At 43.4% G+C, this 24,148-nt stretch overlaps 5 protein-coding genes across 16 annotated transcripts in view; 2 read left to right on the forward strand and 3 right to left on the reverse strand.

Annotated features, from left to right (window-relative positions):
- nrcama (neuronal cell adhesion molecule a) overlaps window positions 1–603 on the reverse strand; it is a 51,471-nt gene extending 50,868 nt beyond the window's left edge. For all 11 annotated transcript variants that reach the window (XM_068716802.1, XM_068716801.1, XM_068716794.1 and 8 more), the window contains exon 1: window positions 441–603. The gene's annotated coding sequence lies outside the window, so the exon portion shown is untranslated. The remainder of the gene's footprint in view (window positions 1–440) is intronic.
- Window positions 604–5,296: 4,693 nt separating this feature from the next.
- On the reverse strand, window positions 5,297–13,646 carry pnpla8 (patatin-like phospholipase domain containing 8). Its single transcript, XM_068716804.1, has 10 exons — window positions 13,540–13,646; window positions 11,306–12,385; window positions 10,982–11,131; window positions 10,695–10,846; window positions 10,343–10,437; window positions 10,068–10,239; window positions 9,874–9,931; window positions 9,482–9,676; window positions 6,694–6,889; window positions 5,297–6,509 (listed from the first exon to the last, which is right to left on the reverse strand). Exons 2-10 carry the CDS (start codon window positions 12,230–12,232, stop codon window positions 6,235–6,237), a joined length of 2,220 nt encoding a protein of 739 aa, XP_068572905.1. The 5' UTR covers window positions 12,233–12,385; window positions 13,540–13,646; the 3' UTR covers window positions 5,297–6,234.
- A 2,454-nt stretch (window positions 13,647–16,100) lies between these two features.
- Window positions 16,101–17,135, forward strand: avpr2l (arginine vasopressin receptor 2, like). Its single transcript, XM_068717394.1, has 2 exons — window positions 16,101–16,923; window positions 17,056–17,135. Exons 1-2 carry the CDS (start codon window positions 16,101–16,103, stop codon window positions 17,133–17,135), a joined length of 903 nt encoding a protein of 300 aa, XP_068573495.1.
- Window positions 17,136–18,584: 1,449 nt separating this feature from the next.
- On the reverse strand, window positions 18,585–21,112 carry LOC137877111 (THAP domain-containing protein 5-like). Its single transcript, XM_068716806.1, has 3 exons — window positions 20,936–21,112; window positions 20,405–20,591; window positions 18,585–20,145 (listed from the first exon to the last, which is right to left on the reverse strand). The coding sequence occupies exons 1-3, from the start codon at window positions 21,019–21,021 to the stop codon at window positions 19,414–19,416; spliced, it is 1,005 nt and encodes a 334-aa protein (XP_068572907.1). The 5' UTR covers window positions 21,022–21,112; the 3' UTR covers window positions 18,585–19,413.
- Window positions 21,113–21,711: 599 nt separating this feature from the next.
- LOC137877112 (dnaJ homolog subfamily B member 9-like) lies at window positions 21,712–24,147 on the forward strand. Of its 2 annotated transcripts, none has more exons than XM_068716808.1 (3): window positions 21,712–21,803; window positions 22,122–22,364; window positions 22,642–24,147. In XM_068716808.1, exons 2-3 carry the CDS (start codon window positions 22,148–22,150, stop codon window positions 23,118–23,120), a joined length of 696 nt encoding a protein of 231 aa, XP_068572909.1. In that variant the 5' UTR covers window positions 21,712–21,803; window positions 22,122–22,147; the 3' UTR covers window positions 23,121–24,147. The 2 variants fall into 2 exon arrangements, with proteins under 2 accessions (XP_068572909.1, XP_068572908.1); XM_068716807.1 differs by having other exon boundaries at window positions 21,722–21,803; window positions 22,097–22,364.
- The last annotated feature ends 1 nt before the right edge of the window (window position 24,148 follows it).

Raw genomic sequence — 24,148 nt, forward strand, 5'->3', positions numbered from 1 at the left:
CAGCAGCAGCAACAATAAGCACAAAACCCTGCTGCTGCTGCTGCAACCCCCCCCCCCCCCCCCTTACATTCACTCAGCACAACAGCCGATCAACACATTGCCATCGCCTCCCTCTAGTTGCTTTGATGGCTCCTCTTCAAAATGCAGTGCATCGAGGCTGCCTTTGATGCTCAATCCAGATTTTTTTATTTTTTTTAAACACGACAATCTGCTTCCATATTGCTATATTATTTGCACCTGGTCATCCTCGTCAAGCAGCAGCACCGTGCAAATTAAAACGCAGACTTGACACATCCACTGCACCATTATCCTCAAGCTACCATATCGCTACAATGTGTTTAATACTGAAGACAACGGGGGGGCGGGGGGGGGGTATATGCAATCTCCATCTTTAATAAAAACATGTTTTTTTAAAGATAATGAGGCATATTTAAACTCACCGTCTGCTGCAAACCGGCTGCTGTTTCCTCTCCCGGCAGTGTGTGTGTTGATGCTGTAGAAAATGATGAGGTGTGTGTTTGAGGGACCGTGCCTGGCCAGTGTGTGTGCGTCCCTCCTCAGCCGCTGCAGCAGCAAGCTGTGGTCCACACGGCTCCTCCGCTCTCCTCACCAGCTCCCCCGCCGCTGTCAAAAAACCAGCAGCGACAAAGATCGTCTACGCTTTTGTGAGGATGACGCACCCCTGAGCGAAAAACCGTGCCCACTTTCAAGACCGATTCGATATAGGCCTGTCGCTGTGGTGCCTTATTTTCCACTTGGGGGAAATAAATCTGTCAATACATATTTAAGACTACACTTTTTTATGTTTGTTTTATTTCGAAAAGAGGAACTGCATTCAGCTAATCATTTGGTGCCAGCTACGTCTTTGCAAGAATGACCAAAGCACCACATTTCTGCATATGCAATAAATTCATAAATAAAATAAAGCCATCTTTCTGTTGACCTAAATAGATTTTAGTCTAATAAGCATGGCTGCATTGGAAGACTCCAGTCTCTGCCTTATGTCTGGTAGATGGAGGTTATATCAGAGTGAGATCTCTGTATTTCTCTTCAACTATCTGTCAGTCGGTGCCAATCCGGTGCAGAAAGACAGAGAAACAATCTCAACTACAGCGACCCTGTTTTAACAAGCGGCAGCAGTGGGACCTGCAGACAAATATGTGTGAAATAAACAATAACCCCGCAGAGTTCTTTTGTTGTTCCTCACTGTATCTAAGAAAAGCTCTGTGTTCCTGAAATAAGTCACATGTAGCGCTGTGTATCTGTGGGAATCATGAGCACGTTACTGTGTTAGAGGCCTATCTTTTAATCTGTATTGCCTTCTAATATTTAAAACTGGATTGCCGAGATTAAAAGGTTATAATTTAGCAAATTAATAACTGGTTCCTCTGGTATCTTCATGGACTCTATTTGGTAAATACTTAATGCAGATGTTTGTGCAAAATAGTATGAGAAATGTACCATTGGGTACGGGTTTGAGGCGCTTGTTTCTGTTTCTCATGTCACTACTGTCATCTTAACAATAAAGCTTTAAAATGCCCCCAAAAGAATTTGAGTTTGGGAAGTCTGAACAGGGCAGATTAAATGGTGCACGTGAGAACGTTAAATGTGGATAAAATAGATAGAAGGTTCCGGTTCTGGATATTTCCCATGTTGGATACGAGACACAGGTGTTTCTCTGCCATCAACACAGGACAGGTGTCTCATGCAGACACTGACACGGTGGTGTTGGTGTCAAACGGCCCAATGCACATTATCATTACTGGCCCACCAATCAACGTCACATTTTAAACTGCAGAACTCACACGGCAGCTCTGTGTGAGTGAGAGAGTGAGAGTGAGAGAGAGAGAGAGAGAGAGAGAGAGAGAGAGAGAGAGAGAGAGAGAGAGAGCACCCCTTATCCCTCCCACATCACTCACTCCCAACCTGGGACAGACCAAGCATGTCTCACACACATTGAGGCCCTGTCATCAACACCCATCAGTACCAGTAATGTCCACTCTCTCTGTCTACCGGCCAAATGAGTGGTGGAAAAGAATCTACTTGACATCTGTTCAAAGGGCATATTTTCACAATCATGGCTTATTCACACTTCCGGTCATTAGCACAGTGTGGGAAAAATTGAGGTATACATGTCCAGTTTGTTAACATGACAAATGCATGCATACACTCATCCAGGCTGAGGGCCATTAGCAATCACGATTGAGTCGTGTACCGTTGCTACTAGTAATGGTGACAAGTCCTAGGGGAAGGCCGGGACCAAGACAAAGAGGAGTTTTAATATTGGAGCTCTTCTCACAAAAAATGATGAGATGAAAATGTGTTGGGATGTCTGTGTGTATGCAGAGACCTAACAACGTTATGCACCAGCTCACTGAAGTCAATGTGTTATTGTTTTCCATGGGTGGGACTTTGGGAACTTCAAATTATCTTTTCAAACATCTTAATGCCATTAGATTTAAGTTTTACACTGCACAGACATTGCAACGGTTGGCACAGACAGTGTTGTTTGACATTCATGCAGGGCTGTTGGACAAATAGGGTGTGTGTGTGTGTGTCCCTGTAACCAGCTGGCAGAGATCTGTGGAGATCCACACCACCGTGTAAACTGTTCTGCCGTTTCTTGTCAATGAGGAGACATGGCAACAGACAGAAGCGTTGGTTTACAGCGTGACGTTACAGATATACTGCTGTGGACTGAGAAATACTTCGAGGCATTTTGTTATTTCCATTCTCATTTCTGAAACTGGTTGTCTACTATCTATATTCATCATACTGTATATGAAAACAAATTGTGAGCTGAAGCAAAATTGTTGTTTCCGTATCATTTAACATTTTTTGGGATCCACGCCAAGCCTTCTCTAGAGCACTGTGCACTTCAAAACTAGTTTGTACAGGCCAGGATATATTATTGTACCACAATGTCTCTTTGACAGCTACCAGCTTCCTTACTGTTATCATTGACACAACAGCCTTCCCAACTTGGTCAGAGAGCTACATATCCTGAGACGACCCAGGTAAGAAGACTCGGGTCAGCAGGAAGAAAACGTTACCAGATTGAATTTTCCTCAAGCGCTTTGGGGGATTTTGTCCTCTTGCAATGACAGATGGTATGCATGGATCCTGTGTGGGCTTCTCTCACTCACTCACTCACTCTCGCACCCACCCACCCACCCACACCCACACCCACACACCCCCCTCAGGGACTTATTTGCTGGTTTACTTGTGTCATTGGAGCTACCATGTCCTCCTAGATTAAGATCCCGTTTAGGGTTGGTCTCTTTGTTACATAACCGTTTTTATAGACTTGCATCTAAAGCCCATTGGGTGAGCTTCTCACACTTGCACACTGCAAGTGTGAGAAGCTCACCCAATTAAAAAACAAAGCAGAGCCATGACAAAAACAAGGTGAGACGTCTTGTACGAACTTTTTTCCTTGCATGTTTGTTTAAGAACATGGCACATCCTGGCTGACGCTAAGCTAATAAACAGAGCGTGCCAACTGAAGGAGCTTGAAAACAAGAGCAAACTTGAATGTGATGATTATTTTTTGTGCATTACAATGTCAACTGCCTAAAACACACTTACATGGGCAAAAAAAAAAAAAAAGTTTGATTGCATAACATATTTCTGCCAGATCAGGGATAATTTTATGCGAACGTGGGCACACATACATTGAGAGGATTGTAAACAAGAAGGTAACCATATAACAGTTGCTAGGGAACACCATAAGACCAGACGATCTAATTCTGCTTGAGGAGGAGGAGAGACTGACAACAAGCAACTAATGGCGCTGTGGTATAAACTACATATATATAAATATATCTCCCACTCCTTCATGTAAACACAGCCTGGCAGACTTCACTTTACCTTGGCACTTTGGCCTTTCACGCTCAAGGAAATTGCCAACAGGATGCACATCGCCAGAGAGCGTTAATCTCATGTTCACCTCATTTGTCTGACAAACACACTTGAGACAAAGACACTCCAGTCTCCACACAGCTGGAAAGGAGACACAAATTAGATTTTTGTGCTTTGTTTGTGACGATGGAATTTCCCCGCAACATTTATACCTCCGTAATTAAGCTTTCAGATCAACAAAAATATCACCGGAAAAGCGAGCCCTGCAAAAATCAAATCCAGTCCTGTATCGAAACACAAGCAATCAAAACTGTCTTTGTTGTTATAGAAAGTATTTGACTCACAAATGTGGCAAATAGAACGTGGCCCTTCCCATTCTGTGGTTTCTGTATCTAGAACAGTGTGGTACCTCCATGTGGTATCTAGTTATTCAGATAGTTTTAGCTTTACATGCTCATGTTTTGAAGTATACTTACTTTGGAAATATACGCGGTCTTATGCCAACCCAAAACAATGTCAGTGAAGGGAAATATGTTTGTGCTCCTCACTGAAAAACACATGTCAACATAACTTTTTGAGGTAGTGGAAGAAACCTGGGACGATTCGACTGAAACTACCAGCATGGTGAGGGGAAATATGTACGTTTTGTAATTTGGCTGAACTTCAGAAATGATTTTTTACTCTTGCATCTGAAGCAACGCTGCTGGTTCCAAGAAGTGCTTCCATGCACCGAAACTAAAATGTATTTTAATCCAACATCCCATCAGCCCCAGAGAAGTTCTTAGTAACATGAAACTTTGACATTTTCTGCCATGTTGCCAGCTTTCAACCTAGATCCTCTTGTCAGATCGGTTACCTACTGATAAGGCCCTTCTGGAGCAAGGCCAAGTGGAAGCATCATAGACATAAATCAGACCTTGATGTTTGGGTGAAGCTCAAGATGGCATTGAAAAAAAATAAATAAATAAATAAATTGCCATCAATCTATCAGTCAAGCCAGTTCTAACTTTGACTGTTTGACACCAGGCAAGAGGCATCAGTCAAGACATATCATTGTGACGTGCGTCACTGTTGTGGGTGTTTGTAGGGATGCCTCCTCACAGCGTTATTGTTCACGTTGATTGGGGTAACCGCAGTGTGACTGGGAGGAATGACGCTAAGGAATTTCAGTGGATCTTAATGGGATCAAAACAATAAAAGCAGAAAATCAATGTGTGCGATTGGGAAAAGGCAATTCATCATAGCTAGACACTGAGCATTCCTCTGTGACAACTCTTTTGTGTGGCTCTTTGAGAAGTGTGTGTGTGTGTGTGTGGCATCAGAATTTAACAGCAGATAAAACATGAAGTACATTCCTGTGATATATATTCTATATCCACTAAACTTATAAGCAGACTTTTAAAACAAATCATACATAAGTCAAAAGGGAACAATATTTGATCACGGTTTTGGAAACCCAAGTTTTATTTTTTTGTTGCCATTTTCTTTTTCGCATTCCATCAAGCAATGAATCGGGGCAATTAGGATTCTCACAATGTAAAAAGTGTGGGAACACGAGAGCCAGGGCTGAGCTAGGTTAAAAAGCAGAATACTGGGCCACATTGGAGAACATGCTTTGTGTCATGAAGGAAAACAGTAATCGCATTCTGAAACAGATTTCAGTGTCTGTATGTGTCAATACAGCACAGGGACATTACGGTATTTCCTTTGTCGTATTCTCAAATTATAGCAACTCAAGCAATCAAATAATTGACAATTACATCAAATATTTACATTTTCAAGGTTAAGAATTCTATTTTACAAAGTGTATGAGGTCTTTCATCTGTACAGCGTTATGAATAGGTAGTCATGTTTTTGTTTTCACTGTGCAATCATGTATTAATTACATCTTGATGTATTCAAGTTTCTGAAAATGAAAATCAGTGTTTGTTGTTTTTTACAAAATAACTAGTTATATTAACATTATTCTTTATAATATGGTGATGTATTAGTGTCATATACCCTCATTATGCGTTCAGTCAATCAACACTTTTAACTAGCTAAAAATTCAGAAATTTATGAACACATACATTTCACTGATTTCATCGAAGTGTCAAAACTTGCTTAACTCTTTTCAAATTAAATAATTCTGTCTCCATCTTAGACGCATTCTGTCCCACAAAGAACTAATTACATCACATATTTCATTTCACACTATTTACAGAATACTATTGTCTTGTTTAAAGAATCAACATAGTCATACATTTCCCAAACAGTCCTTTAGATGATGATCAAAAGTTTGCCCCCTAATCTTTCATACCGTGGGAGTTTTTACACGCCATGTCTTCTTACCTTAAAAACCCACTTGTGGTCACACTGTTGCCGAGCCACTAACTACAGCTTGGAGACGAAGGGGAGGCCCTTGTACATGTTAGCCTTGAGCTTGGTCCACTCGGCCAGCCTCTGGATGGTGCTCTTCTCCTGGCCCAGCACGCTCGCTGCCTTCCTTAGCTTGGCCTCGTTGCGCTCCAGGTAGCGCTCCCCCTCGCCCTTGAGGAAGTTCAGCTTCTCCGCGCGGCTCTCGTTCAACGGGATGTCCTCGCTCATGTAGGGGTTGAAGCGGAAGTATGTGTCGGGGGGCAGGAGAGCGTCCAGCATGGTGTGCACCTCTGGAAGAAAGACGGAGGAATTTAGCTACAGATGTTGGACACTTGTTGCGGTGTAGTTACTGCACTGAAACCAGAGAAATCGCAGCTCATCACACGGCCTGCGACCACACGCCTCTAATCTGGGGTTTATAAATAAATCTGCATGGGACGTCAAACACATGCAAACATTTTTGTGTGGTCCTACCCTCGGTATCTGTGGCGCTGCTGATGACGTGGCTCAGCTTGGTCTTGAGGCTCGTGTAGGTCGTGCTGTTGTTGCCCGCCGTCTCGTACCGCCCGGTGCCCAGAGACAACACGCACTGCAGCGGTGTGTTGGGCCACAGACACTTACACTCATGGATGGCCAAAGCTGTGGGGTTGTTGATGAGTAGTCCTCCATCCTAAAAGGAGGAGACAGATGGTAAGGGAAATGATAAAAGGGAACTGTGGTTGATGGGATTCCAGAATCTGTAAAGTCACCTTGCGTCAGTCATGTTTGCTTACTAAGCAAGGTTAATGCACATATAGGACACTTTGTATGTATAGGATGGGCCTCTAGTTGTAATGTATTTTGTTGTGACAGCCTGTAGGGGACAAACGGGGTGAAGTGGACAAGCTGTCCTGGAGTGGTACAGCTCTGGGCCCGAGGAAAAGAAGCTCCCTGGCCAGAGATGTACTGCTCTGGCAAACAGCCCTGTTTATTCAGAAGTAAACAAGAAGTCTTTTAAGCAGCTAAAATAAGTAATTTTTTTGTAATTTGGTCTGAAATTCTGTTAAATAAAGAGTCTACTTGCTGCATTACTCTGACTTAAGTGTTGTTGGTACAGCATATTATATTTGAGAATTCTAATCTTCTTAATTTAGAAGCTAATCACACATTCTGTGCTAAATACTGTTACTGGATTCATGAAAGAGTTGCAAATCTCAGTGGTGCCAACAATGACAGAAAGAGGACAATCAAGCTGAATGGATGCCTGGACCAATTTAGTGCTAAATGCTCTTTCTCAGCCTTTCCCCGAGTCCAGTTCTGGATTATATCCAACCACTGAAGGGCTTTTTGCTGGGATTAATAGACATGGTGAGTGTGGCACACAAAGAGGTCCGACACTCCCCAGCCAGGGGTACAGGTCAGTTCCACGCCTCTACAAGGGGTGGGCAGGAGAAGAGGCTTTAATCCCCTCCCTCCCTCCCACCCACCCACCCAAACAAACAAACAAACAAACGTCTGTCTATGGAGGACCGGTCCACTCTGCTGCCCTGGTGTCATTATGGGACAATACTGCCCAAAACATATCATTCTTAGTCTAATAGTAAAGCTGTTCACCCTCAAGCTATTTAAACAGTGGAACACAGTTTGCATTTTTTGAGAGCGCAGGTTAATTACACAGCTGCTCCTCAGCTCTGACCCTCAACCTCTCACCCTAGGGTCTAACTTAACTGAATGACAACTAGCCTGCATCTAATGACATAAGCTAAATGCTGCAGCATCATCATCAAGCAGGCAAATGACTGCTATTGCCTCACAATGATTGTTTGCTATGATTAAGAACTACAGCTCTGGGAGAATATTTGAATGTTACCTATACATTGAGTCTGTGAGATAGTGTCTGCTGGCCTGCGATGGCAGAAATTTCCTGAGAAATACCGCTGCTAGTGCTGAAAACTAGAGTAGTAGTGAGACCAGTGGGTGGCAACGGTAGCTCAAACTGTCTAGTGTGGAACACACACACCTCATTCATTCTCCATCCCAGTGTGTGGGAAACAACTCAAAACAGACACTTCAAACGAGCAGCTATCATGCTCCTATGAAACATGTTAGCATGTTAATTAGCATGCTAACATACAATATGATCAAATTTCTGTGTAATACATTAGTAGCAAAGCTAGCAACCTTTTGGGGGTTAGTAGTGGCAGTTTTTAAATTGTGATTTAAACACTGAATCTGATCAATAAAACAAACAGTTACAAATATGTTAAAAATGGTATTTTAGGTGCTGGTTGGCTAATAAACAATAATCCTGCAGAAAAAAAACGGGTGACAATCATCCCTGACAGGTGTATTTTTATAGCAAACATTCACTGTTAAAAATGAGTAGCTGGATAAGCCTGAGCTCGGGCAAACGACTAGTAGGTAATTTGTTTTCATTCTAACTGCAGAGCAGAATCAAGGCGTAGGTCTATAAACATGCAAAGTGGGACTGGAGATTAGGATCTGCTAATGACTAAAACATTGGGCTGTCAACCAGAACTCTGGCATTAGGAAATGGCAGGGGAGAGAAATACTTGTTAGAAGCAGGGACAAGGCTAATTTTGCTTAAGTAGGTTATCAAAATGAAGCTAAGCCTGCAGCATAATTGCTGCCCATAAAGACCATCTTAAGATATCTGGCCTAATAATCAAATGACATGAAATAAAGGCACTCTGTGATATGGACCCAAGCGTTATAAAAGTGTTACAAAAATACATTAATGCTACAAATACTGTAGTCATTTATCAGATGCCTCAGCAGCCTGTTTTTCATTAAATAACTCCCTATTTAAGCCTAAAATCTACCATTATTATTTTTCTGGAACAATCCCATTGGCTTTTTCTTGAGTGAACCAGGGCTAACTTATGGGGTTGGCCCACAAAAGTACTTCATCCCTGCAGCACTCTATTCTGTTTAACAAGTAAGGGACTGCCTTTAAGTTTATGGGTTCGGAAGAGTGAAATAAATTTTCACACATACCCTTGATGTGCAAGCACAGAGTGCAGTCTAAGCTCAGTGCTTTTGTCCTTGGCACTAGGCAACGCAGTGCCACAGCGGAAGTGTATTGATTGGTAAGATTTCAAGGAAATGACTCCCTCCCACTAAACGTGGGCTCTGAGACATGCGACTTCTTAGATCACTATGGTGATCAGTGCCGCTGCTAGCTGCTATCAACCTCCAATATACTAAAACAGAGCTGAACTTATCGCAGACATCCCCCACCTCTCTCAGGTCCATGTCGTACCTGATGCAGGTCTTTTCCCAGGACAAATTCCTTGAAGTAGCCTGGAGCGGCAGAAGAGGCCCTGATGGCCTGCCACATCTTGTGGTTGCAGTCTCCGATGTAGTGGGATCTCACTCCTGGCATGAGTGTGTAGTTCCTAAACGTGTAGGCCTTCAGAGGTAAACCCCTGTTCACAATGGTGCTCACTGCTGACACCTTGTGGACACAAAAAGGGCACATTTAGAGAGGAAAATGTGCACTTCAACAAGGCACGCTGGTGTGTTCCTTAGTCCTTTGCGGTAAAATATAATTTATTTTAAAGATCTGACAACATGAGCACTTGTGTGTCTCTCACTATGGTTATACTGCAAATAATCCTCAAATAAAAAGAGCTGAAAAGTTATTTGGCTTACTTTAGGGCAGTGTGGGTCCCTGGCACTCTCAAACATACGCCCCTCACCCATGCGTTCCCTAAAAACACAAACAGATTAAAGACACAGCCAACTATATATACTATATATAGACTACTCCAGTGTCTTTGAAATCCAGGATGAAAGAGAGTTGTAAAGGAATGTAAATACAGGATTAAAGAGCCCTGCAGACTAACTTGAGGATGTTTTCCCATATTTCGCTGTCATAGAACGCATGGCTCCAGCCCATCTTAACGGTTCCGACGATGACATTCTGTTTGAACACATCCGAGCCCAGCTTCCTGTACATCTCCTCGCACTCCTCTACGGGGATCTGAAAAATTCCCAGCATGAAGGCCAAAATGGCACCTAAAAGTAGAGCGGAACAACTGTGATGTGCCGTTGAGGAAGGGAGTATCAGGAGTTCACATACATTCCAGTGTAAGAACACTAAACATTGATGACAATATACCTGTGCTGACTCCACAGATGTAGTCAAACAGCTGGTGGATTCGTTTTCCAGTCAGGTTCTGCAGTTTCTGGAGTGTTTGTAAGGCCAGCAGTCCCCTGTAACAAAAGGCACAAGGTTTACAAACCTACACTGACAAAAAAATGCAGCTGTTAAGTTTGATCCACTAGAGCGAACATATAGAAGTGTTTTTTTCCCCAGTAGGCCTGCAATGAAAGGTCACTTTGTATTTCTCTGTAGTGTAATAGAACCATATTAGTTCCTATTATTTGTGACCTATCAATCCAGCAGTGAAACCAGCTCTGTAGCTTTGTTTTCTCTGGATATTCTGTTGGTACTTCCGGTATAGCTTTACCTTGTTCCGCCTCCGTCTATGGCCAGGACCCGAATTCCTCTGCCTTTGACTGGTTCGGCGTAGCCAACCAGGGCCAGGGCTTCTCTCACAGCAGCCTGAAGAGGCAGATCTCTGGCCTGGCGCAATCGCAGCAGGCAGGGTAGCACACTCTCCTGAAAAGGTCACAAACATACTTGACTAAGACTTCTCTCTTAAAAAAAAAAAAAAACACATTTAAAGACTGTGCAATACAATCTGACATTACGCTGAGCTGCAGGGTACATTCGAAAAATAATTCTGCTGCTAACCTTGATAGCCACACCTCGCGTCTCGGGGAACTCCAGGAGGTGAACGCTGAGCTCCTCCACCCGACTGGTGAGGAGCTTGACATCAGTGACTCTCTGCAGGCCTTTCACCAGAGCTCTGGTCCTGTTGTCTACACCCACCCTGGCTGCTATCTGCGTGACAAATACACACCATGTACAACACATTAGGACCATCTGACACATTTTAATATAAAAATGTCTTTAACGTATCAACCTAGCAATAACAAGTGAAATTATAGTTTTATATTTTGATTTTGGACTGCCCTAAGAGTTCCACTTTCGTTAGAGCCACACCGAGCGCCTAACCTTCTCTCTTTGAGTCAACAGCTGCTGCTTCACTTTCTCCTCCTCACTGTCTGTCTTCTGTCTTGCCTTGTCCACAGCGGGCTCCTCCACGGCAACTGCAGAAGCCTTGTCTCTTTCGGCTGCAATGCTCTTGGAATCGCCTCTGAATTTCGGGACCAGGGGTGCGATGTAGCTGCCGACAAACGCCTGAACGCTGGGCCGAGGGTAGGAGAGGTAATGGGTGAAGCCTTTTTTAGAGGTGATAGCAGGTGCAGGGATGGACTGAGCTGCACTTTCAGATGCAGGGATTTCAGAGGAGGGCATCCCTGCTGGAGAGACGAGCTCTTCTGATGGTGATGGAGTTGGAGGAGAGGTAGTGGGTCCTTCAATACTTTTAGCCTCTGCCACTGGCGACAAAATAGGAATGTGGTCTCTAGCTGTCCGAGCGACGGCACTGAGAGTGGGCTCAGAATGCTGCCGCTGTGGGGGTCTGTTGTCTCCTTCTTCCTCTTGCTTGCTGGTGCCAAAGTAACTATTGATGTGCTGAGCTAGAGTTTTGTAGGTCTCATCCATGTTGGTGGACAGAGCTGCTGGGTGAAACAGCGGCATAGATTGTTTTGCCATAGTCAGGGAAGAGCTCGGTGCAGCCACACTCGCTGCCGAGGCTAAACTGGACGTGGACTTCTTTGTGGCAACAAAAGGATTTTCTTCCTCTTCTGTGGTCCTCTCGCAGCCTTCTTCTTCTTCTTCTTCCTTCATGGTGGTTTCAAGTGGCGAGGCCGTAGCTGTGTTGTTAGAGGTTAAGGTCTCGGCTTTGACCAGAACCTTTTCCGCTTGGGTGCCGTCGACCGCTGCACTTCCAGGCTTGAGGCGGGAGAACTTGGAGATGAGGTCAGTGCTGCCTACTGCCTTGGTCACGCTGTCCAGTGTGGTCCTGATTCGCGACATGCGTTCGCTGTCTCACTTGGAACAGAGGTGGAGAACTTGAAGTTTATCAGGCAATGGGATGCTTAATATCTGTGCCATCATTGTGGCAGTCTATCTGCCATCAGCAGCTTTTGGGTAGAAATTACATCATTTTGCTGCTTGTTTTAATGTTTCCTGGGAAAAAAGAAGAAGATTGAAAACAGTGAATATCAATATTTTTAGGAGCCAGCACATCACACTGCAAATGGAAAAGTAGGCCAACAGAGGGCTCCATTTGCATCCTGGTAGCCATGGAAACTGCAACAGCAACAAAAGCAGATGCAGACAACACCTTTCACAATCTGACAGCCTAAATCCTCCAGTTCCCAAACGCCCTGTACGGTGTTCACTGCTAAAAAGACGGGATGGAAGAGGACCGGCTTTCATTGAACCCAAATCCCTCGACAGAGTCAGCTCTACTTGTGAAGACTTTGCTGGAGAGACACCACCACGCTGTCAGGGAGCAGGTGGATGACTCTCCGGACAGTGAGAAGATCACCATCAACTGGGTGGCCAGCAAAGACTTCACAGCCGACGTGGGGGAAAAGCAGATTGCGGAGTATATTCAAACGTGGGAGATGCAACCCTGCTGGGTTTACAGTCTGGCCTTCCTCTCCTCAACCGAGGAGGAGCACCGTACCTTCTACCACTACCAGGCCCGCTTTAGCACCCCGACCTCGCGGAAACCGATTCAGGTGACGGCTAGCGTCTATTTCGTCGTTGGCATGTCTAAAGTCAAACCCCAAACTCTGCCCGTGGAGGTGCACTTCGTAATGGAGTCGAACCGGCTGGTGCACACACCCGGGAGGACCAGGTTCAGAGAGAAGTGGCTGGCGGACGTGATTGAGAGCAAGACTTTGCTCCGACGAGAGGTGGACCTTTGACCGTGTTTGGCAGCATTAAAATCAGACAGAATGTCTTTGAACTCCCTGTTGCTCTAATGAGTATCACTACACGTCGAAATAAAATGAAGTAACGTTTTGTTGGGCCCCTTTTCAGTGTCTGTAACGTTAACCCGCTGGCTAAGTGAAGCTAGGGTGAAGGTATTTTCCCGTTAAAGCTAACCCAAACCTATCCAAGACACCGAAGCCGTCTGCGTTCGATAATATGCTTTAAATAACACCTCACGAGCGTTTTGTTTGAAAGCCGTTCTTGCTCGGCAGATAGCTGACAAATGCAACGTGCACACTGGAAACGTTAGCTGCTGTTGGCTAACGTTGCTTAGCTTTAATAGAGAGCACATAGTCGAATTTTACGCAATGTCATAAAATAAACAAACTTCTTCTTACCATAGGAATCCGAGACGGTTAAATATGTGGACAGGACATTTCATTCAATGTGGTGCTGGACGGGTACAGCCTACGTACGTTAGAGGGGGAAAAAGAAAACAGGAAAAAGACCGGATGTGACGACTTCGTCCCTGGACAGTGCAATGCTTTAGTTATGCCACTGAGTGTCGACAAAACATCTTTGGAATAAAAAAGAACAAATATTTCGCTGCAAAAAAATTAGCAGCACTTGCAATGTAAAGATATCAATAATCCACAGCACAGTATGCACAGTATGTTTATGCTTTCAAGATCACAGTTGGCTTGAAGTAATTCATCATTCAAACGTCTTGTTACTTGGGTAGTGGTTTGTGACATAAAGAACACATAGCATCTCATGTTGAAAATGCTTCTTTGAAAGAAATAATGAGAGTTAATGAATACCAAGTTCGATCAATACCTAATGCTATGCTGCACAATAGGCCTTTCTCACAGGAGACATTTTGACTTGTCCTACAAAGAAATGCACAGGTGTTACTAATAACACTACTAATGGCTCTATTGACTGCAGGTGTTCCAGTAAAAGTGACAGTGGGCCACCATGTATGTTACCAGGACCCTGAAATCAAAGAAACTAAATGGAATTCAGCCATCATCGTTCAATTACACCTTTTTCCTGCTGTGAAAAGGGCCTATTAACTGGCTTTTTCTTGAATAACATGCACACCTACACACACACTTGCCAATCACTCCTTGTTGTTCATAATGGCTTTTGAATCAGCAGGGTGACACAGCGTGTGAGCCAGTGCACAATTTTTTTTTTCTTCAAATAATTGTCCCCAACAATTCACAAGATGATCATTTTGCAGTCAACATGGAACAAGTGATGTGTGCACTGATAATAATATACCATCCGTCAGATACACTCCACTGTACTGGTTCACATGTTCACATGGTGTGGAATGAAAGCGCTTCTGTCCAGCTGTTCACTTGAAAATCACTTCTTTTAGGAGGCGCAGCGGGGGCTTTAAATGGCCAAAAATTCAGTGTCAAGGGACAGCAATCATGCTAATGGTAAGTGGGTAGAAAGTAGAATGGTTATACTCGGATGGTGAAATGTAAAATGGGTCACACTAAGACCAGTGAAACTGATGCCTTATGCCGTCACTATTATATTTATTTATTGTTTTGCAGCATAAAGCCATGGAAATAATGGAATAAACAAATAAAAAGTTAGTCAACTATTGCACTTGCTTTGGAAGCAATACCTGAAGCTTTTTCAGGTACACTATGAACTCTTCTTCAAACAGCTTCAGTATTATTAATATTACTGTCTCCTTTTGTTGTCACTCCTCCAGCATGGGGATTGTACTGTATGTCCTGCACAGGTCTCTCCATTATGCTACACTGTAATGCACACTTTGATGAAATATATAGAGAGAAAAAAAATAAAGACAGACCTTTTCTGTGTAGTGCATGTAGTGGTTCTTTGAAGAAACACTTTGTGCATCAAAGTCAGCTATTAACTCATCTTGGAGAGTACCACCTGTGAAAAAGGTATTGTGATCGCTGAGCTTTGAAAGCTCTGAGAAAATGATCATGGTCTCATCCTGAGACAAATATCTGTCCAAAAAACCAGTGTAGAACTGGGGGTGTTGAACAGACAATCAGACCAGAGTATTGAGACAGAAGCAGAATAATTGAGTTGCATTATAGGAACTGCAGGCTATTATGTATCTTGCAAGCCCTATAATTGTATCACTGCAGTACCCCTTTCATTCATATTTCTCAATTTTGAAACGCATGACCTTGACACTGCACAAAGTAGTGTCCTGATGACATTTTGAGTGCGACAAGACAGCTTTATTCACACTTTGCTTTCAGCTCTCAGCCTCCATTTATTTATCTGCCACTGCAATCCTAATGTCAGAGCTTCCATGGCAACTCCTTGTCCCTAATAGCAGTGAAGTACTGTCTGATGCTTCGTTTTCACCATTATTTCAAGTTGTTCTTGACTCAGTTGCTCCTTCAATACTTATTAGGGATTTGGGATGAACTGCGATGAAGAGGTGCTGATCATTTACAAAGGAGGTCTGAGGACAAAACATGAATGTTTAATAAAATAGATTTGAATACTAATTATTAGAAATGAATAATAGGCCAGAGCATAATCCTGCATTAGATGTAGTAAGTAAATATTATGTACAATGTGCAGATCATTTAGCAATTGTTAATGAGCCATAACTAATTTTGAAGATGAGTTGCATGAATAATTAAAGGTTCAGTTCGTATTTTGAAGTTATGGGTTTGATTATTGAAAATGACACGTGAGACCAATCTCGTCTTTTTTTCCATTGGGGTAAATTCTAGTCATATTTGTGTATGTGTCTATTTCTGTATGACATGTTCCTGAGAATCAGTCGTCACTGAGTAGACTGACCCCCACTCCTCCAAGTCGATGGCTTTCCTTTCTCGTAGCCACAGTCAATTGCAACACGCGCGCAAAGAAGGAAAATGCCTCTGCGACAACACTAGATAATGTCAGTTGACGTTTTTGATGGGAAATACTGGAAACATCCGGAATGGGTTCCAGCAGCAACAGTCCAGAAAAGGCAACAGGTGAGGTTGGAGAAGTGTATGGACATTTTGCACTCATCAAAGCTGTGATTTTGGGTTTGGTTTTTGTTCTTGCAACATGTGGCAATCTTTTCTTCTTGGGCACACTTTGGAAGAGGCGAAAAAGAAACACAAAGACCCAGCTGTTTCTGTTGCACCTGTGCCTGGCAGATCTGGTGGTCGCTTTTTTCCAAGTCCTACCGCAGTTTCTCATGGAAATTACGCACAGCTTCCGAGGCACTGACTTCCTGTGCCGGTCCGTGAAATACTTGCAGGTGGTCGGGATGTTTGCCTCCACGTACATGATTGTCGCCATGACCATAGACCGGTACCATGCGGTTTGTAAGCCGATGGTTTCCTTCTTGAAGGGCTCGTTTCGGAGATACCTCTCCATAAGCGCAGCGTGGCTCATCTCTCTCGCCTTCAGCGCTGCTCAGATCTCCATCTTCTCTCTCCAGGAGGTGGGGGAGAACCTGTACGAGTGCTGGGCCACATTTATTGAACCGTGGGGGAGCAGGATCTACATCACCTGGATCACTCTGTCAGTGTTTGTCCTGCCTGCAGTCATTGTGCTTTATTGCCAAATAAGAATATGCACAACAATCTACTTCAACATGAAGAGAAAGGCGCTGCAGGCGGGGCGCACACGCACGAAGGGGGTGTCCAACGCCATGCTGAAGACTGTCAAAATGACATTTGTTATTATAATGACATACACAGTGTGTTGGAGCCCTTTCTTTGTTGTCCAGCTGTGGTCTGCATGGGGCCCCAGCAGTGCGCCTACTCAAGGTTTGTCTCAGTGAGGACCAAAGATGCCTGTAACATAATATTTAATGTCACTGTGGTGTAGGCCTACAAGTTATCAATAAAAAATAGAAAACGTGTAAACACTTAAATATCCTGTCTCTTTTTCTCTCACAGGTCCAGTGTTTGCCATCATCATGTTGCTGGCCAGCCTCAACAGCTGCACCAACCCTTGGATATATCTCTACTACACCTAAAAAAAAAATAAACATGGACTTTGCTTCATATCCAGGAATACGTCATTTGAGATACAATCCAGGGCCTGACTAACTCCACATGAAGTCCATCATGGATGGATAAATGTTGTTGCATCTAACTGGACTAGTGTCAGCATTACGATTATGAGAATTGGCATCTTGCAGTATTGTGGCCAGTTAATGTTTCAGTGTTCTCATAAATAAAACACCCATCATGCATGCAAGAAAAGCACACATTTTTTAAATGTTTTAGCAGAATAGTTTGCCATGGAATAAGCTTAGACGTGGTGCTTGATGCATATTAATAATATGCTGGCATCTTTTCCCCACACGTAACCCTTGTACAGAGTGGAATACCTTCTTTTATTCAGTGCTGGAGGAAATAGGATTTTCTAAATAAACCCGCAATAGAAATAGCAGCCAAGACATAAAGCAACATTAATCTTTGTACACATATACAGAGAAACATGATGCCAGGCTATTCATCATCCTCAGACATGTTTAACATATTTATGTATTTGATATACTTTAATGTACTGTAAATGTTTATGTAATAAAAATGTAAACTGCACACATCTATTTGCATCTTTTCCTTCTGCTTAACCTTTCTTTGTCTGATCCAAATATACAAATATAAAGTGCAATAAATAAATGATAATTTACTATTAACAGCATTGGCACCCCCTGTAATATGCCTGCAATAGACAGGGGAATCTTCATTTTTTTTCTGTTGGAATTTGTCATTGCAGAAAAAAAGGAATGTTTTTTTTAGTGCTTTTAGGCTATCATAAGGCCTTCTGGCAATATAACCTTCTACTTTTGCTTATTTTATCTATCAATTGCTTTTATTTTATCATGAACATGTTATTCTATAGTTTTTATTGATCGTCTTTTACATTTCCCTGGCTGTGAACGGCTTTGTAAATCTGTTAATATTGCACATTTCCAAACAAAGCTTAGTATTATTACTCCACTTTGAAAGGACAAAATCTGAGCGATAAGTGCACGTCTTGATCGTCATCACAGTGAATCGCATGTCATCAGTGTGCATTAGGGGACCAATGCAGTGGTGTTTTGTTTTCCTGCCGAGATGCTGAGCAACATGATTACAACAATTTAATCTCATTATTCAGAATTTTGAGAATCCATTATCTTAATCCTTGCTATAGCCCAGTCATTCTTCACCTGGGAAATGTCACCTTGCCTCCTGTTCATATGATGCAAAAACCCTGGAGCCATTTGAAATTGCACTTCACAAATCCTTTCACATGTACAATCAATTACATTGAAATTGATTTGAGACCATTTCACCCTCTCCCCTGTCTCTTAATCACATTTAAGATCCCTGCATTTGCCCTCGCAATATTCTGATCTGTTCCACAGATTCTGTGACCAGGCCTGCAACAGTGCAGAGACCGCCGATGGCTCATCCTGGAAAGCTGCTTCAAATAGGATTAGGCACCTCACTTGGCCAAAATACTATGATGACTAATTCAAAGCCCAAGGGTGGAAAAGTGGAAAATAAATCCTGCAACTGGTTCATGTTCACGTCATTGTGGGGGGGTTTAAAACAATCACCAGGGACATAGCGGACACAATCCCCAGCCCCCCTGAGCGGCACATGGAAACACGTTTATGACACACTTTATTCGACAGAGTAAATCAATCGCTGATTTTTCTGTAAAGCAGAACATTGTTGGACTGGAAGGAGATCCCACAGAATGAAAGGGAGGGGTATCGGCAATCAAGGATCGACCGCATAAGAATAACAAAAAATGAGCCTCTGCTTACATGGAACGTGAACAACAAAGTCAGCGTCATCACATCTGAATGAGGTTTCGAGCAGTCGAGAGTTGATTTGAATAAACACAGCAAGCAGCAGCTGTAAATACCAGAGCTCATGAGGAAATCATTTTGCCAGTTGTGCATCAAGGTATTAAAACGGTTTGGAGCATAATGCATGGTAAGTCATTAATAAGTTATGATATATAACTGAGATCCAACCATGAAAACATGTAAATATGTATCAGGGATGCATAGCAACAAGCCACCATGAATCAATGCTTCAATGAAGATTTGAAACGCTTCCTGTGGCGATGGTCCTACAGCGCCACCATGTGGACAAACACAGATCACTTTTTAATTTTCTCACAGCAGATTAAAGCACAGGTGTGATAAATAACAATAATGGCTCTGTTCTATATAAGTGCCTCAATAAGCCAGGATCTATGTATAGGAGCATATGCAACATTGCAGCAAAGTGATTCAATGGTAACAATCAGAGCAACATGGATGATATATAATCTTCCAAAATGCTCTGCTTCTCTTTAAACACGGCGCCGTCTCTCTTCAGGAGGACTACCTCAGTCTCCAGAGCACGGATTTTGGCCATGGTGCTCTCCTCTCTGCGATCCAGCTCCAAGATCTTTGCGTGCAAACTCAAGATCTTACGCCAAAGCTGATCGTTGTCCGTGTTCGATCTGCAGTACGAGTGCTCGTGAACAGAAATGTGTCCCCTCTCCTCCAAGAAGCAGGCCGTGGGTCCGTCCTTGACCATCTCCACAGGGACAAAGCTATAAGTCTGGCCCAGCGCCGCTTGGAGGGCTGCTGCGTCCACATCTTCCTCCCCATCTGAGAAAAGGCCCAGCGACTCGCAGCACAACACGGTCACAAACGAGTCAGTCTGCTCTTTAGGAGGGAGCTCGCTGCGCGGGGACAGTGCGAGGCGGGACACCGTTGGTCTTCCACCATCACCTGGAAACTCACAAGGAGCAGTCCGCATCTCTGAGAGATCTGAACGACGGGAGATCCCAGTGTCCGACACCAAAGGTAGCTCAAATATCCTCTCAGTGTCTTTGGCGACGATGCTGTTTGTTGTACCCGGCAGGACCTTTTTACACATTCTGCTCAAAATGAGCGGCCTCTTGCTGAGAGGAGCCGGCTCAATGTCAAAAGTCATGGGTTTGGCCTTGGGGCTTCTTTTAATGCTTGGAACGTTTTTCTCGCCACCCTGAAATGAAAAAAAAAATGAATCTAGTCAATCACAGGCAATGCAATACAACACAAAATGAAGTTCAGGCTTGTTGCACACCAAAAACTCTCCAGGAGTCTAAAGCTTCGTGGAATTTCCTGAAAGTGAAAGTGCGCTCTTCGTCTTTCAGAAAGTGTTTAAATAAATACTAGCGAGTTGGTCCAGAACTAAGTTTGTCATGTGCAGCAAGCCCTGACTTTATAATAGAAATGTGACGACTGTCGAGACAAATGCATACGTCCTCAGTGGAGGGAAACATGGTCGGGATGGCTGTGCTCTTCAGGTAGCGGATGCCCCATCGAATATCGAAGCAGTCCTCAGTAAAATGTTCACTGCACAGGTACTGATGTCGACTCGGGGTCCAGTCCTCCCGCCTCATGTTGTCCACCCATCTCTGAAGCCTGGACTTGTCTTGCAATGGAAACCTTTGGGGGAGGGATGAAGGAAACTTAAAGTAAAGGGCTGGCTTGAAACAGAAGCTGTTCATGGTTTCTATATTAGTTGCCACTTGGATGTGGCATTACCTCAAAAGTTGTCATTCCTCCACATTCACTCTATCAGTCTCAGTCTCACCTTGTACCATTACAAGAGGTAACCATTACATACATTAATATACTACTGACATGACATTATTGTCAACCTCTCACTGCCTCTAGAACTACTAATATCTTTGAGTGAAGATTCTAGGGGTAACAGAAAAGAGGTAATTGCAGCTAAACCTAAGAAAATTTAACTTGGAAGCCCATAAAACAGAAATAAGACAACTTACGGGTAAAAGCTAATTCTTTTGTTGTCTTGGCTAGTTGCAGCTCCCCCGCGGTTTCTGCAAACTTTCACAGCGCAGTACCGTGGCATAACTGCAGCGAAACTACATGAACACGCGTTACAAAGACAGCTTTCTTGGTTTTTAAAAACACAAACCAGCTCGTAAACCAACACTTCCGGGTCGCCGTCCTCATAGCGGAAATGACGTTTACTCCGGTTATTACGATAACGTACAATATATGATGACAAAGGGTTGCACAACTACGAAGAATAAATCATAGTAAGTTATGTACATGTCTAATTTAAGCGTCCATCACTTATCTTCTGCCGAAACAATTAGGAGAGCAAACATACATTAAATTATAATACATTTACAATACGATTTTAACTATCAAGATAATTACAGTACCATCTATAATGGAAAACAGTTGGACAACTACAAAGGGGAATTCATAATACGGACACGTTTAAGCGTTTATCATCTATTTAATGCAAAAGAAAAACAAAACAAGGTATTAAACATATAAATGTAATTATATAAATGACGGGGCTGTAATCAAGTTTAGCTCTCACACCTCACTCATAATGTAAAAATAATAGAGCAAAGCGAAGACGGAAGTGTATGCAGCTTAACCTCTTGCTTCGCTTGTATTCTTGGCAGAAACTCCCCATTCTCCGCGTGCGCACTATTTTCACCAATCATAGCGATGTGAGTCACTGTGTTAAGAAAAGGACCAATAGCGTTGCGAGTCGTGGTGTTGTTACTCAGGAATGCAGCTGGTCAACAATCGCTAGCTATCGTTTCCCATCAGCTGGAGCTGTCGGCGGCAGATAGAAGTATTCGCAGGCTGTGCGTGTCACCTCGTCTCCAGGTAATCCCTCTTTTTCCCCCCAATACGTATAAACGATATTTGTCGCGGGTAGCTTTTAAGCAACTGAGGACAAACAAGAGATTATCATTAACAAGCTTATTAAAGGCAGAGCCGCTTTCAAGTTTCTGCCTTCCACAAAAACCCGTGAGTTCCTTGAGCCCCACGCCTAGCAAAGTAACGTTAGGTAATACTGTTAGTATCCTATGTGCTGGCTATTTCTTTGATAGTTCGTTTATCTAAAAGTGTTTTTAACCGTTTTTAAAGCCTACCTGCCTGTGACACGTCGTTGACAGATGGGTCCAACTGCTCTCTTTACAGCCTCAAAGGTGCGACAACCCAACAGTATGGCCACGGCACAGTCGGCGTTGCTGCTAGCTGTGCACATTTTGCTGATCTCCGAGTTCATCCTGGCCAAGAGGGACTACTACGACATACTGGGGGTGCCCAAAGATGCCACCGAGCGCCTGATCAAAAAGGCTTTCCACAAGCTGGCCCTGAAGTACCACCCTGACCGCAACAAGGGCCCAGACGCAGAGGCGAAGTTCAGGGAGATAGCGGAGGGTAAGTGAGTCACCATTCCAGGGCAATGGGGCAAATCATTTTAAGTCTCTGAAATTAGGTAAAGGTTCACTGAGAAATGTCAATGACAGTCCTATAGATAACGTATTGTCTACAGGCGCTAACTAGAGTTATTAAGGTCAAAAGTATTTTAAATTATACATGGGGGTCATCTCCAATAGGACAATAGTCTCTGTTGTTGTACAATAGATTTAACTTAAAAATGTTTTAAAATGTTCTGAAACTTTTGAGTGATGTAATGCGTCTGTGCCTCCATCAGCGTACGAGACGCTATCGGACGATAAGAGGAGGCGAGAGTACGACCAGTTTGGCCACGGTCCATTGCCTGGCGAGGGCCATAGAGGAGGAGGAGGAGGAGGAGGAGGCGGAGGCGGCTACAACTTCAACCAACACTACCAGTCCTTCAACTTCGATGACATTTTTAAAGACTCGGACACTTTCGGTCAACAGCAGCGACACCACTTTCACTCCCAAAATCAAGCCCACCAAAAGAGGCACTTCGACAGCCACTTCCAGGCCCACAGAGAGGCCATGGACAGACAGAAGAGACAGTTTCAGCAGGGGGGCTTCGGCGGGGGACTCTTTGATGACATGTTTGAGGACTTGGAGAAGATGTTCTCCTTTAACGCGCACGGCTCCAGGACCGACAGCAGGTTCCAGGGCTCGGGGAAGCAGCACTGCAGGACGGTGACCCAGCGTCGGGGCAACATGGTGACCACCTTCACCGACTGCTCCTGAGGCGGGCAGAGAAAAAAAACAACAACACGGTGCTCTACACAGAGCGCAGCCACTTGGGACACTGCTGGGGTTTTAAAGCTGCGCTTTTGTTGGAATTGAATGCTAATTTATCACCGGGTGGAATAGAGAATGGTGTTGCGTGGCTTTTGTAATTTTCTGTGTGTAATTTCCTCTGAACAAATATCCAAGCTGACCTGATAAAAGGGCTGCTACCAAGCAATAACTCACATTACTGCTCATAGCACAGTCCATTATTTACCTTTCCAGGTTCATTTTGTTTACTTATGATGGCACAATCTATAGACTCAGGTTAACAGAAGATTTGATTACAAATATTTCTTTTGAGAACATTATGATTTATTAACGCACCGCAGAAGCATTTGTTGTCCAGCTAATAAGGCCATACTATTATTTTGCTCTCTATAACATTAACCTTTTGCTAATGTAAAACCAGGCTCATCAGCATAGTGTACTCAGAACTTGTGCATCTCCTCTCTTGGTTTTTTATTAATTATCTTAAGGATCGCAAAGACAATACAGTTTAAGTCTGACAAATTTCAATCTATAGCATTCGCATCAAATATTTCTGTGAAAATTGGGCTTCCCAATCCTGAGATGTGTGCGAGTCGGCCATCATCAACTGTTACCTCGTTTTTTTTTGTTTCTTCCCACAGTTTCATCTACCTTCACTCAGTCAGGGCAGGAAATGAACATCAGTCTCATGACATATGCCGGTGGACTTAGGTTTGTGTGCTCACTCAGCTGTTTTGAGGGCTCATCTACCAGTGAGGCTGAATGGTCTGAGAAGTTTCCTGAACTGATCATAATGTGCAATATTTAGCACCTTTTGCTCTTCATGTTGCCTATCTTTCATAGACAGTGCTTTGTTAATGTCATTGTCTTATATTCGCACTTTGTGTGTGTGTGTGTGTGTGTGTGTGTGTGTGTGTGTGTGTGGACTCAGAGTGGTCTGAATTTGTTTGGTTGCATAATGTTTGGAGAATTAATAAAACCTTTCAAGAGCAAAT

Source organism: Cebidichthys violaceus, unplaced genomic scaffold (assembly GCF_023349555.1).
Source record: "Cebidichthys violaceus isolate CVI_PGR_0920_01 unplaced genomic scaffold, fCebVio1.0.p SCAF_21, whole genome shotgun sequence".
Taxonomy (NCBI): Eukaryota; Metazoa; Chordata; class Actinopteri; order Perciformes; family Stichaeidae; genus Cebidichthys; species Cebidichthys violaceus.

What these genes read in the sequence shown, in the direction of transcription:
- avpr2l (XM_068717394.1), top strand. Translation starts at nt 16,101, where the DNA reads ATGGGTTCCAGCAGCAACAGTCCAGAAAAGGCAACAGGTGAGGTTGGA. An exon ending in CAGCAGTGCGCCTACTCAAG is followed by an intron (nt 16,924 to 17,055) that starts GTTTGTCTCAGT and finishes TTTCTCTCACAG; the next exon opens with GTCCAGTGTTTGCCATCATC.
- LOC137877111 (XM_068716806.1), bottom strand. Translation starts at nt 21,021, where the DNA reads ATGCCACGGTACTGCGCTGTGAAAGTTTGCAGAAACCGCGGGGGAGCT. An exon ending in AAAAGAATTAGCTTTTACCC is followed by an intron (nt 20,592 to 20,935) that starts GTAAGTTGTCTT and finishes CCTCCCCCAAAG; the next exon opens with GTTTCCATTGCAAGACAAGT. An exon ending in TGTTTCCCTCCACTGAGGAC is followed by an intron (nt 20,146 to 20,404) that starts GTATGCATTTGT and finishes TTTTCATTTCAG; the next exon opens with GGTGGCGAGAAAAACGTTCC.
- LOC137877112 (XM_068716807.1), top strand. Translation starts at nt 22,097, where the DNA reads ATGGGTCCAACTGCTCTCTTTACAGCCTCAAAGGTGCGACAACCCAAC. An exon ending in GTTCAGGGAGATAGCGGAGG is followed by an intron (nt 22,365 to 22,641) that starts GTAAGTGAGTCA and finishes TGCCTCCATCAG; the next exon opens with CGTACGAGACGCTATCGGAC.
- pnpla8 (XM_068716804.1), bottom strand. Translation starts at nt 12,232, where the DNA reads ATGTCGCGAATCAGGACCACACTGGACAGCGTGACCAAGGCAGTAGGC. An exon ending in TGTTGACTCAAAGAGAGAAG is followed by an intron (nt 11,132 to 11,305) that starts GTTAGGCGCTCG and finishes TTTGTCACGCAG; the next exon opens with ATAGCAGCCAGGGTGGGTGT. An exon ending in GGGACCCACACTGCCCTAAA is followed by an intron (nt 9,677 to 9,873) that starts GTAAGCCAAATA and finishes TGTGTCCACAAG; the next exon opens with GTGTCAGCAGTGAGCACCAT.